The sequence below is a fragment of the Dendronephthya gigantea genome, unplaced genomic scaffold (assembly GCF_004324835.1).
Source record: "Dendronephthya gigantea isolate DGI-Jeju-01 unplaced genomic scaffold, DenGig_1.0 000005F, whole genome shotgun sequence".
Classification (NCBI taxonomy): domain Eukaryota; kingdom Metazoa; phylum Cnidaria; class Anthozoa; order Malacalcyonacea; family Nephtheidae; genus Dendronephthya; species Dendronephthya gigantea.
Window position 1 is genome coordinate 1,626,874 of NW_021163015.1, and position 12,513 is coordinate 1,639,386.

General features: G+C 39.1%; 2 protein-coding genes across 2 annotated transcripts; both read left to right on the forward strand.

Moving 5' to 3' along the window:
* Positions 1–186: 186 nt before the first annotated feature.
* LOC114516036 (RING finger protein 37-like) lies at positions 187–2,183 on the forward strand. The gene is made up of 2 exons (XM_028535386.1): positions 187–1,472; positions 1,594–2,183. The coding sequence occupies exons 1-2, from the start codon at positions 233–235 to the stop codon at positions 1,926–1,928; spliced, it is 1,575 nt and encodes a 524-aa protein (XP_028391187.1). The 5' UTR covers positions 187–232; the 3' UTR covers positions 1,929–2,183.
* A 258-nt stretch (positions 2,184–2,441) lies between these two features.
* On the forward strand, positions 2,442–8,267 carry LOC114516012 (signal recognition particle subunit SRP72-like). Its single transcript, XM_028535357.1, has 20 exons — positions 2,442–2,564; positions 2,667–2,784; positions 3,072–3,195; positions 3,400–3,465; positions 3,558–3,635; positions 3,748–3,859; positions 3,950–3,981; positions 4,074–4,117; positions 4,332–4,412; positions 4,495–4,552; positions 4,656–4,787; positions 4,892–5,020; positions 5,411–5,644; positions 5,811–5,920; positions 6,034–6,111; positions 6,530–6,670; positions 6,918–6,958; positions 7,227–7,343; positions 7,435–7,471; positions 7,852–8,267. The coding sequence occupies exons 1-20, from the start codon at positions 2,468–2,470 to the stop codon at positions 8,012–8,014; spliced, it is 1,992 nt and encodes a 663-aa protein (XP_028391158.1). The 5' UTR covers positions 2,442–2,467; the 3' UTR covers positions 8,015–8,267.
* The last annotated feature ends 4,246 nt before the right edge of the window (positions 8,268–12,513 follow it).

A 12,513-nucleotide genomic window follows, 5' to 3' on the forward strand; every position in this document is an offset into this window, starting at 1 on the left:
GTTGTCATGTCATGAATTACCGTGTGTGGTCAGTGGTCGATGATCTAGAAACCTCACCCTGAAACCCACACCATGCTTATCAGCCGAAAATCAGACGCGAAAATCCCAACCAGCCACCTTAACTCGGAAACTCGTTCATAGTTTCCTTTTCACTGCGCGGACAGCGCATGATGAAAACACAAGATGGCGGACATTTGTAGGAGTGAAATATTAAAATTGTTTCCTATTTTGCATGAAGATGATCGCAGATTTTAGCAACGCTCTTTGGGACACGCGAATCGAGAGCGATACAATCAGCAGCGATGGATACGAAGTCAGCAACCTTATTTCTCGCGACAACGTTAAAAAACGGCGCGGATTTTTGGCCGAACGATTTGTGAAACCCGTTGTATCTATTTTGATCAGTTTTCCGTTTCCAATCGACGTGATCGCCATAAATGTGAACCCCCAAGTTGGTGCACAGAAGATTTGCGGTCTAGAAATCCTATCAGCAAGCCTAAAATGTTGTGGTAGACAAAGTGAGGGAAAGATCTGTTCAAATCCAAATGTAAATGGACAAAATGGTCCTAACAAACCAAATGATCAGGCTTTTCATTCATATCAGCATGTTTTAAATGCAAACAATATCAAAGAAGAATTGAAAACTCTCTTTAATCAGATTTTGAGAGTTCGGATGGTTGAAGGAAAAGTTGGTAATTTTGTGAATCCTTGTTCTAAAGAGGCAAAAGGCAATGAGTTTAGCAGTAGAATTCTTGGTCTCTCACCATCTGGTATCCAAAGCTGCAATTTACAGCAAGGCAATCGACTTCACAACACCTCGCATTTGTGGATTCGTATCACCCAAGTTCACAAAGGTTCTGTTCCATGTCTTGGTGCTTTGGAGGTTGTTGGAAAACCGGCAAGAAATAATAGTAAATTTGTGGCAGATTATGCAAGATGTGTAACTTTGAGGTTGAAACAAGAGAGGGAAGGCACTGTATTTAAGGAATGCACTGCTACCTCTAGCAAAACAAACGATTCGGAACCTGTGTGTCAAAATGATCCATGTACGGATATGTCGTCAGTTGATAATGTGCCAGCAGAATTCATTGATCCAATCACATTTAACATTATGACACTACCTATTCTCTTGCCCTCCGGAAATACCATTGATAACTCCACTTTGGAGAAGCACATTGCAACTGAAAGAAATTGGGGACGGCAGCCAAGTGATCCCTTCACAGGCATACCTCTAGGCTCCAAGGTTGTCCCAAATGCAGCTTTGAAATATAGGATCGACAGATTTCTGTTGTCAGCTAATATTAAGTTGGACGAATTTGGTCGTACTGTGGGCTCTTCATCAGATTGCAAAAGTACAGCAAAACTAAAGTTTGATGCTATCTTGAGGCAACACAAGCATAAAATCAGCTCTGGTAAAAGAAAGGCATGTGAGATGAATGTTGAACAACCATCTTTGAAAAGGCAAAACCCAGGTTAGTCCTAATGCAAGTTAGTTAAATTGATATTAATTTTATACAAGCTGTATGTATTTGTAGCAACGGTAAATAAAAAAACATTGTTGGCAGTTTCCTTAGCTTTTTGTTTTATTCATAGGGAAAGAGAAGCATATTTCAGTTGAACCAAGCAGTTTGGATCTTGCACTAGAAAATGTGTTAAATTCTGGACAAAAGTCAACGGATACCCCAAGTGTTAACACATCATCCATAGTTGAATCTTCCTTCAATCAAACAACAACTGGGTCAAGTCACGGGGGATGTCCCCATGAGGGGAAAACAGATGTTTTGTTTCAACTACCTTGTCAACATGTAATGTGTCGTCAATGTCTGACATGTGCAATACAAACAAAACAATGCATTTGTTGCCAAGCAGATTTTGAGAGGAAAGATGTTGTTCGGGTTCATTCCAAAAGAACATCACTTAGAGTTTAAGCTTGAATGGGGAATATAGATTATTGTTGAAGGGAATTACAACGATGCTTTGAAAGATGCTTTGAAACAACCACAACCTTGTTTCCTAGTTACATTGTGTGATTTCCTCTGCAAACAAATCAGTAAAATTTTGTGATGATGCCGCATTTGAAATATTAATGACTCCAAGAAACTATTGAGTCAAGAGATCATTTTGAAAGTTAGTGACCCTGGCCCTTTATAGTCTTGGGAAGTTCCTTCCTAGTGGGATCAAAGAGTGATTAGAAATAAAAGTTTTCTTATAATGGACTAGTTTGATGTTTCTTAGACCCAATGAATAAAAGTGCATGATGGGAATTGGGAATAATTTTCGTAGCCACTGTGCGTGATGGGAATGATTTTTTCGTCGCTCCCATCATGCATCTCACTCTAGCACACTGAACTCACTGAACTATATACGTTCTGCTGGTCGACGTGTCTTTTACATTCGGAAAAGCGTGCGCATATGTTCTGACGTGTTTTTGCTGAACAAATGGTGCTCGTGTGTTCAGTTTTCCAATATGGCTGCCGCAAGCGAGGTCTCCCAACTGTTCAGCGATCTTGAACAGTGCGAAAAAAGTGGAAATTATATAAAAGGGTTGAAGATTGCCAACAAAAGTAAGAGATCATTATCTTTAGAATTCACTAGCTGTACCTCTTGAGTTTTTGTCGGGTTAAACTGCAAGGGTTTGATTTTTTGTTCGTGATCTTTTATTACAGTTCTCGAGAAAGTACCAAATGATAAAGATGCATTTCAATGTAAGATTGTCTGCTTTATGCAGCAAGGAAAATTTCACGATGCTTCGCAAATTTTGAAGTCCTCTCGTGTTAAAAAAGGGTGAGTACGCCTTTAATAGATCTGTTAATTACTTAAATTTAATCTTTGTTTACAAAATTTGTTACCCTCGCCTCCCAAGAAGTAGTAAATATTGTATCAAATTATCAAAACAAAGTCATTACGCGAATGTTTAAATACTGTTTGTCCACTGGGAAAATCTGAAATTAGATGAAAATTTTACGTTTCAGAAAGACACTTTAGGGGGACACTTTATCCCAGTGCCCCTTCTTTACACTTCCCAAAAGGATAGAGTATTACAAGGTCTAAAAAAGACAAACTTCTTTCAGGATCTCACTGCCTTTTGAAGAAGCTTATTGTCTGTATCGGCTGAATAAAACAACCGAAGCACTGGAATTGTTGAAAGCTATTGCAGACCCATCACCAAGAGAAAAAGAACTTCTTGCACAAGTGGTATTAAATGCATTTCTCATCTATTCTAGGAATTTGATATACTACATTTTATGAAAATTTCTTTTGTAAGAGTAACAATGTGTTACAAAATTCCCAATGAACAATAGATTCTAGTTAATACTATTTTAAGTTGGATTTTAATTTTAGATATTCATGTTGAGTTTGAAATGATTGTTGATGAACATATCTTTTACTATTTGATAGTATTATCGACTTGAAGAATATAAGAAATGTTATGAACTATACACTGACCTCATAAAAAATTCACAGGCAAGGCATTATATTTCAAGTATATTATGTTATCATTATGGTGTACATTTTTCAAACTGTTTATTTGAATACATCTTGTATCATTGATTCAGGATGATTTTGGTGATGAGCGTGAGACCAACCTTGCAGCAGTTGTTGCAGCATCCCGTTCGCTAGGACAAACTGATGTGGTGAGTTTTTTGTGATGACTGAAACTTTTGCTAATTCAACCAACATTAACAAATAACAGATTGAATAATTATGTCCTTTGGTATTCAGTTAGATAATTTTTCTGCTGTTTAGAATTGTGAAGGTTTAAGAGAAGACACTTATGAGCTATGTTACAATGCAGCATGCCTATCAATTGCTGATGGCGAGATGGAAACAGCTGGCAGAAAATTGCTAACGGCTGAAGGTATACTGTGGACAATCCGGTTGCCCAATTGTTTTCATTCAAAATGTGCTTACCATGACAAATCAATATTATAAAAAATCACTTTTGTAGATCTCTGTAAGAAGTCAATGGAAGAAGAAGGGGTTAGTTTTTTTAAGCTTGTTTTTTCCCATCAACTTTTAAACTGTGGACTTGTATTGGACTTTTTAATGACAAATTTCTTGCATTTTCTTAGGATGTCACTGAAGAAGAGATTGAATCTGAACTTGGAGTGCTTAGGTACCATTTAAAGAGTTTTTATCCTTACACAATATCAGAATCAATATCTTCCTTGTAGATATTATTTTTTCTTGAGGTGGCCAACCTTTTGAATTACTTGGATATGCATGCTTGATTTTGAGTTAGTTCTTTAGATTTTGTAAGTTGCATCACTCCAGGTTGAAGGTACTCCACTTTTTGCTCTGTTATTCCAAATCAGTTTTTGTTTTTTTAGAGTGCAGCGTGGATATACATGTCAAATGTTGGGAAAAGATGACGAGGCTATGAAATTATACAATCAAGTTCTTAAGTCCAGGTGCGGATGATAATGCTTTGAATTTCTATCAAGTTCGTAATGTTGCTTAATACAGTATTTCCTGAAATATTTCACTCTTAAGACCAAATGATATTGCTATCAGTGCAGTGGCTTCAAACAATGTTGTGAGTTTGAATAAGGTGCGTAGTAGTCTTCATCTTAAAAAGACATCATTCAGAAATTACAAATTTTTGGCATGTAAGTGAAAATACAGTATATGAAGTAAAATACATTCACTTACAGGACAGGGATATATTTGATTCAAAGAAAAAGATTAAGGTTGCAACTGCTGATGGTATTGAGACAAAATTGAATGATCGCCAGAAACAGTATATTGCTTTCAACAAGTGCTTGGTATTAATGTACAGTAACCAGGTAAGAACAATGTAAAGTTTGGTTATATAAATTGTATCATTAGTTAACTGTTTTGCATAACGTCCTCAGATCTAGGAAAGTTCTGAAAAAATTTCATTTTTCAGAGCGATGCATGCCGCAAGGCTGCAAAAGAGCTCGAAGCGAAATATCCTGAAAGCGATTTCCCGGTTCTTATACAAGCGGCTCTGCTGTTTCGTGAGAAACAACATCAGGATGCTGTGAATATGCTTGAGGTGAGTGTATTTCTGTGTGTGTTTTTAAATAGGTACAAAATCAAAATCTGATGCGATAAAATAGGGTTGAACTTTGTGGCAGTGTAGTGGTCTGAGTAATCCCCCCCTGAGTCTTCCTCTAGACTGTGACACCGGGCGTATCTGCTGGTAGGAATATCCGGGTACTAGGAACAAAAAAATGACAAAATGCAACGAAGAAGGGGGGAAAGTACCGTCCAAACCATATTACAAGTATTAGACGTTGAGTTACATGATCACCAAGGTTATTATGTATATCCTGAAAATGTCACATACAGTACAGTAGCTGGCTTGGTCCGGGGGGGATTGGTATTTAATTATTTTAATTTACCCTAAATCCCTAATTTTGCGAAACTTTTGTGGCATTCTCAGAAACACGTGGAGGTCCGCGCGAGGTGTTCAATGCAAGTCTCTCTTGCCATCGTGCAACTTCATCTCATCCTTGGGAATTCTCTCGAAGCTTGCAAGCGCTTACGCTCTATTGAGACCGTCAAACATCGTCCAGCGGTCGTCGCTTTACTGGTCAACCTTTACACGCATGCTGGTGATATAGACGCCGCTGTACAAGTGCTCGACGACGCAGTAGCGTATGCCAAGACAAATAAGGTAAGGATCACAGTGTCTCTTTTGGCGTTAAAAAGGTTTACCTTTGGATATCCAAAAATATATACGAATTTGGCAGTTATAGTTTATCGTTCCTGTGTTCATTGAGATCACAAGGCTTTAACTAGAATCCAGTGCCTAAACCTGATTTTCTCATGCGCATGCTTAGACGGTTGGTGACCAAGAGGAACTAGTGAGGCTTTTACGAGAGAACGTTGCGTACAAGTTAAAAAGGGGGAAAACCAAGGAAGCTGTCGCAGTTCTCGAGTATTTGCACGAGTAAGTCCTATAAAGTCTTGTGTATGAAGTAAGAGATCTTCAATACCATTATAATTAGGCGTGTAACGGAAAGTTTAGTCGCTTCTCTAAAAGCTGTGTTTTTACCGTCACAGTTTAGATCCTGATGATCTGAAGACCATCGCACATCTGGTTGCCGCGTACTCTCAGATTGATCCTAAAAAATCAGAGCAGTATCCTTCACCTACAATGGATGAGATCAATATTGCAAACCATTTAAACTACAGGCAGCACTGAACTCTAAAAAAGACTGGAACGATAACTGACGCTTATTTGACCGCCATCTTTGATGCCGAATCGGGGTGCCAGTCTCTTTCTGTATCGGTGCGGTCGTCAACCGTATTGACAAAAACAATAAAAATACACTGACACTGGTCCATCAATATTAACTGGCTTCAAAGATGGCGAACGAGTTATCGTTCCAGTTTACATACAGAGTCCACTGAGACGCAGTCGATAATTTATGCATCCTGTCTGTTGTCGTTGGCACTATGCACATAATCAGGCTCGAAGCTTGTTCTAAGCGAGGGGTGGGCATGTCTTTAGTGAATACGGTCGGTGAAGTCAGTTTTCCTTAGCTATGAAAAACAGATACAGTATGAAGCTGCCACCGCTGGAGGGAGACGAGGTTGATGTGAATGCCCTGGAAGTATCGCTGGGCACGCGTTATACGCGAAAAACAGCAAAACTGATCTCGGACGGGATGAAAGAGAAACCAAAGACAGAGGAGAAGTAAGTTTTCCGGCTTCAAGTTGCTATCTTCCCGAAGAAGTTTCTGCCTTCTTGTAAAAGCGATGTTACATGAAAAAACTTTACACACCAAAAAACTCCTTTTGGAAAAGTTTCGCATGATGTAATTTGCAGAGGCTCTAAAGAAATCAATTTTATAGTCTAATTTGCATTGCAAGTTGCAGTTGAAAGTTGTTTCGTGTGACAGTTCATGAACATAAGTTAACATCTTTGTACCTTATCATTCAAGGCAAGATGTTGTTGTGAAGCGACGAAGGAAAAAGAAACCAGGTAATAAACATGTGACGGAGAGGAAAATATCAGTTTTTCTTTGACTGACCCAGTAGTTCGCTTGCGAAATATTTGCATGTTATCTACTGAATCGAGTGTAGTCAAGGTGAACTAATTTATTCATCCCTGGCAAAATTTAAGATAACATGCAAATATTCCCTCCACGTGCGATTGAGCGAATAGCCGAATACACAGCCTGAGGCGGGGGAAAAGTTGAGAAAATTTTCAACTTCAGCATAACCATCGATAACTTCATGTCGTTTCTCAGGAAAGCTACCGAAGAACTACAATCCCGAGGTAGATCCTGACCCAGAACGCTGGCTACCTCGACGTGAAAGGTCGTATTTCAAAGGCAAACGACAGAAGAAGGCTACCGGTGCAATAGGTACGGAAGATTCGTGCTTGATTTTCTGCAGTTGGTCATAAGGGGAAGACCTAAAACAGTAGTTTAACATTTCATTTGTATTTCCCCTCAGGCAAAGGCACTCAAGGGGCTACAGCTTCTCAAGAATCGTAAGTATATTTATTAGTCGAATTGATCCGATTCGCTGTAGTCGTTGCCAGCTAATGTGTCAACAAGAGACAATGACTTGCAGATAATTTAACTTTTAGTCGGTTCAAAATATGTTGGTAAACCCTTCCACCGACGAGTAAAGTCTTCTGAGATTAGGAAAAATTTTTGCTGAATCAGTATAAGGTAGTAAGTACCCTTTTTGTCCACCGATGGGTAAAACCCTTGCAGAAGAGCGAAATGAATCAGAAAGTACACTCATTTGTCGTTAGGGGTGCTTAACAACGACCTCTAAATCGTCTTGAATCGAACATATTAGAATTAGTAATGGCGCTTGTAACGGTATACACCATCTGACTGATTATTGTTCAACTCTGTCCAGGCCCTCTGCGAAGGCAGCACCAAGTCCCAAAACTGCGGCCTCTCCCCCCGGAACTCCCGGTGGCTCTGGCTCATCGACGACTGGAGTTGTACCCCCCCGGCAACAGCAGCCCCAAGCAAGCAAGAAAAAACAACGGCCGAAAAAGAAAAAGGGCGGATGGTGACAAACCTCGTAGGGGTGTCAACATCGTGGAGGTAACAATTTCGTAGATAATAGCAAACCGTATAGTATAGGAGAGATAGAGCATATAAATCTTATTATGTACATCTTTGAATAACTGAGAGGTGAGAATTTACCTGTTTGAAATTGAAATTATGTTTGGTTGTTGAATAAGAAAGGATGATATTGAAGCTCTGAATATCAAGTGCTCGTGTTTTAGAGTCAACAATCCAGACGGGTAATAAACTTATAAACACCTGGCGTTTTTGGCATGGTTTTGCGGTTTCCCTTGACAGTTTTGTTCCGGCTTTTGTCTTGTGGAAAGACAATTCCATATTAAGACGTAAACGACTGTTGTCGTTCTCCTTGATTATAGCCGTTGTCAGGCGTTTTTACATTGTCAAACTTAATTCATCCATTACAATGCGAAGTTGTCAACAGAAACTTGAGGGAACTCATTAGGATAACCCTTTGTTAAAACCCGAAAATATGCGGCAATCAGTGGCTGTACAGTCAAGTAGCAAGGCGCGAACGGATGGAACATACGGTTGGCGTCAAGAATGTGCATTAAAGTACATATTAACAGATCCAGTTTGGTATTGTTCATGATCGTGTGGAAATCCTTCTGGTTCTTGACAACTAATTCGGGCTTCGTGGCTCGCTTCGCGGCGACAAAAATACTGCGCCGGAATCCAATTGCACCCAGAAGTTCAAAAACAATTCCGAAAATGAGGAATGTTACATTTCCGACTTTATTTCAGTCGTTCTGTCTTAATATGAAATCTAAAGTAGGAAGTCTACAGTCGTGACACCTTTTTTGAATCATACATCACATTCTCAAGATGTGTTTCTTCCTTTGAAAACTTGCTTTTTTCTTTTATTTTCCTTTTTAAATTATCGATAGGTTGTTGTTTATTTAAATCGCCAAGGTGGGCTAATAGTTTATCCTCCAAATTCCACATCTTCAAGCATCCTACAGCACAGTTTTATGTTTTGTGAAAACGCATCAGTATTTATCGGCCTCCAAAATGCAAAACGCTGACATATACTTTGAGCTCGATCCAGCCTTTCCGTCATGGCGGCTCCACTAGGCAAGTAAATCTTTCTACATGACAGTTTGCCATTGTCTGCCAACTCTTCTGACTTCTGAGGCGATATTCCACGGCAATTTGCTATACACTTATACCGACCAGGATGTCATGGAAGCGTTTACCCCGAATTTAACATATCTGAGTTTTAAGAACGGATCTCTGCCATTGTTTCAGAGCACTCGACAATCTGGAACAAATTGCCGAAAAGCAGAAAAATAAATTCCCTTCGCGCGAAAAGTATCGGCGGTGGAAATCGGCCCTATGCGTATATAGCAAGATGCAAGGAAACGCGATACAATCGCTTGCATTTTCGTTAAGACTTCATTAATTTCTCCTAAGGTTTCCTTATCCGAAAGCCTTTAGCTTTTGTTACGTGTCTAGCTAGCCTTGGCTTCAGTTAGAAATAAAGATCTCGAGACATACGCGGTTTTTATAGTGTCCAGATTGCCCCAAACAAAATTTTAGATGCCCTGATTCAAGTGCTACCATAAATCATATAATTTTGCATTTTGCATGAAGGTTAAGTATACAGGTCATGCTATACAAATCTTGCTTGCTGTGGTTAGATGATTTCATGCATGGCAGGATAGCTTTTTGAGTTCATGCAATAAACTCCTAGACAAGGAACGTCTTGCAGCTATTGCTTCTGCCCTGAACTTCATAGACATATATAGTTCTCTTGTTTCTCAAGTTCAAGGAGTGTCCTAGATTTTTGGGATATTGAAAATCTCTTGGATTTTTCGGGATTTTTGAAAAGATATTCTCGAGATTGGTCTGGAATTTGTGGCGATTTTTAAGTGCTCCCATGCAGCCGAGACTTGACGCTTTTTGAGAAATATTTTGATCTTTAGGGGGTGTCTGAGAGGTTAGCTCGAATTCTCAGTCCAAAGGGATACGCTTTTATAGTAGAGTGATGATCACCACTCGAGCGAGGCAATAATGGCGGGCAAATCATGCACCAGTGCATGCATACATAAATGAAGCAAGCCAGGCTTTGCATGTATGCACAAGCTGAAACTGTGTTTTTTTTCGGGCACAAATTGTGTGTCTTTTTTATTATCAATCGAAAAGTGAAGCACGCAGTCCTCATAAAGGCTCATTCCTTTTATTGAAGCCTGGTCAGGTCAAATGTTTGCAATAAACTAGCCTACCTACTTCAAGCGATAAAATGATAAGGCTTATCAAATTTCTTCAATCACGCCGTTCTTGGCTAATTTTGGACACTTCCAGAAATGCTTAGCGCAAAGAGCTTGAAGCTCGAACACAGCTGTTGGCTCGGTCGAGGTTTGCACGAAATTAGAATATCTTCGAATGCGACGAGGCTTATCTTCGGCGCAGTACCTCGGTTTTCGACACGAAATGGCGAAAGCTCTTTCTGGGGAACACCTAGCGTGTTTTCTCACATCAAACATGACAGCTTTTCTAAGTAACAAATTAGAATATAACATTAGCAATCAATTAATCGTAAAATCATTTTTCTCATGGATTGCTTTTAATGTCTGTCGTCACATTAAAGGTATGACCATTACTGGTTCTTGCTATCTGAGTTGTAACGTGGGACAGAGATGAAAATATGCAATGCGATGACTTTCAACATCGTATAAAAACGCGTTCCACATCACGAAAATAATTGCATGTAATTACAGGCTTCGCTTTTACATGGGATTTTTTGCCTTTTTTAAAATCGCAATAGAGAGCCGATTATCTAGAATTAAAACCATAACTTGGGTCTGCCGAAAAACATATTTCAATGCATGCTAATTTAGGTATAGTGTTTGATATTCTGCAACTCAGTGTAACCATGATTTAATATAGGCAATACTTCCTATTAAATAAATTTAAAACTATAAGAATATTTATCAGTATAACTGAAATGAGCATCCCAAAATTAATGAAATTTGAAAGTAATACTAATTATATAATTAATACGAGTGTAATACTGATTTATAAAAAAATTCCGAAAGTACGTTTTACACGTTTATTGCTTCACCTTTACGGAGTCTGGACACGGGTTCCTTTGGTCAGTTCAGGCGGGGAAGTGGATTGAGCATACAATAGGAATGCAGGGAAATAGAAATAAAAGATTAGGATGAGATGATAAGGAAACGCTGTACAGAGACGCCAGGAAAGAGGGTATGATTATATACTGAAGAGTGATGAGGTGTAGTCGAGTCCTTCTGAATTACTATTTAAAGAAAGTCGGGGTTTCGAAACAGTGACCTAGTTCGTATTCCGCCTAGAAACCTCTTATCTTCCGGATTATCACAAGAAGATTAAGAGAGGATTAGGTTAAGTGTAGGTGGTAAGGACGTAAGGTGTTGTTGAAAATGACATATTAGTGTGCAGTTTCTTCGATAAGGTCTGAGTTGAAGGCTAAATATACGTTGTACCAACTCTAAAATTAGTTGTAGAAATTCTTCGCTTTAATGCAAAGAAATTACTCCTCACTTCTGTTAGCAAAGATATCCTAATTGCTTCCACTAGCTCAAGGGAGGTCGAATAATGAATGCATTTGCATATAACCTCAAGTGCGGCTAAAAGCCCCATATCTTTGAATGATAATTTTCTAAATTTAGTCGCCCCAAATTGTAATGTTATGTAAACGTAATAGAAAGGGGGATGTTCGTTAAGATAACACCATAACCTGATTAGGATTTTGCATTTTCAAAACCAACATCTTGTGTCCCAGTAAACCTTGTAACTCGCGCACTTTAAGACGGATTGACAGACTGTTAGGCCAGTATACCGACAATGGAAAATGCATCGTTTCTTTCGACTATCGTGAGCCTGGCTCAACACTTATATCGCAATTTATCTACGATCAATCTTCAATGCATTGGCATCGTTCATGATTGCATCTTTTTATTGCACGATTCCCGTCAATCAAACTATTTTGGGACCCAAGTCGACAGTGACATCGCCAGTGGGTTTTCCAGAATGTTATACGTTGCTTGTCTACTACAGCGAATTTATTCTTTTGTCTTTGGGCAATTTATTCCAGATGTCTGCGGTAGCGACTGAGCTCAAGACAAAAGTGATATGGCGCTTGGCGCGAAAAATATCGCATGAAGAAAACTGACTTGGTTAATGAAAGCCAGTTTTCATATATCGCGATCATCGACGAAGGCCGTTGTCGGTGATCAGCGACAAATGAAACGTTTTGTCATTTTGAATACATCTCCTTTGTCACCGACCCAATATCGGCAGCTGTCGGCGACTTTTAGGTGCATGCATGATCGCAAGATTTGTCAATTTTATTTTTCGAACAGAAAATAGCCTACGGCATTCATTTTCTACTCTAGTAAGTGCCGAAAATGAGCCAGACTACCTTGGGTTGGGTTTGCATCATTTTCGTCCCCATAGTGGGATGGAATTGAAATGATTAAAAGGAAAAAACTTTTGACAAAGATGT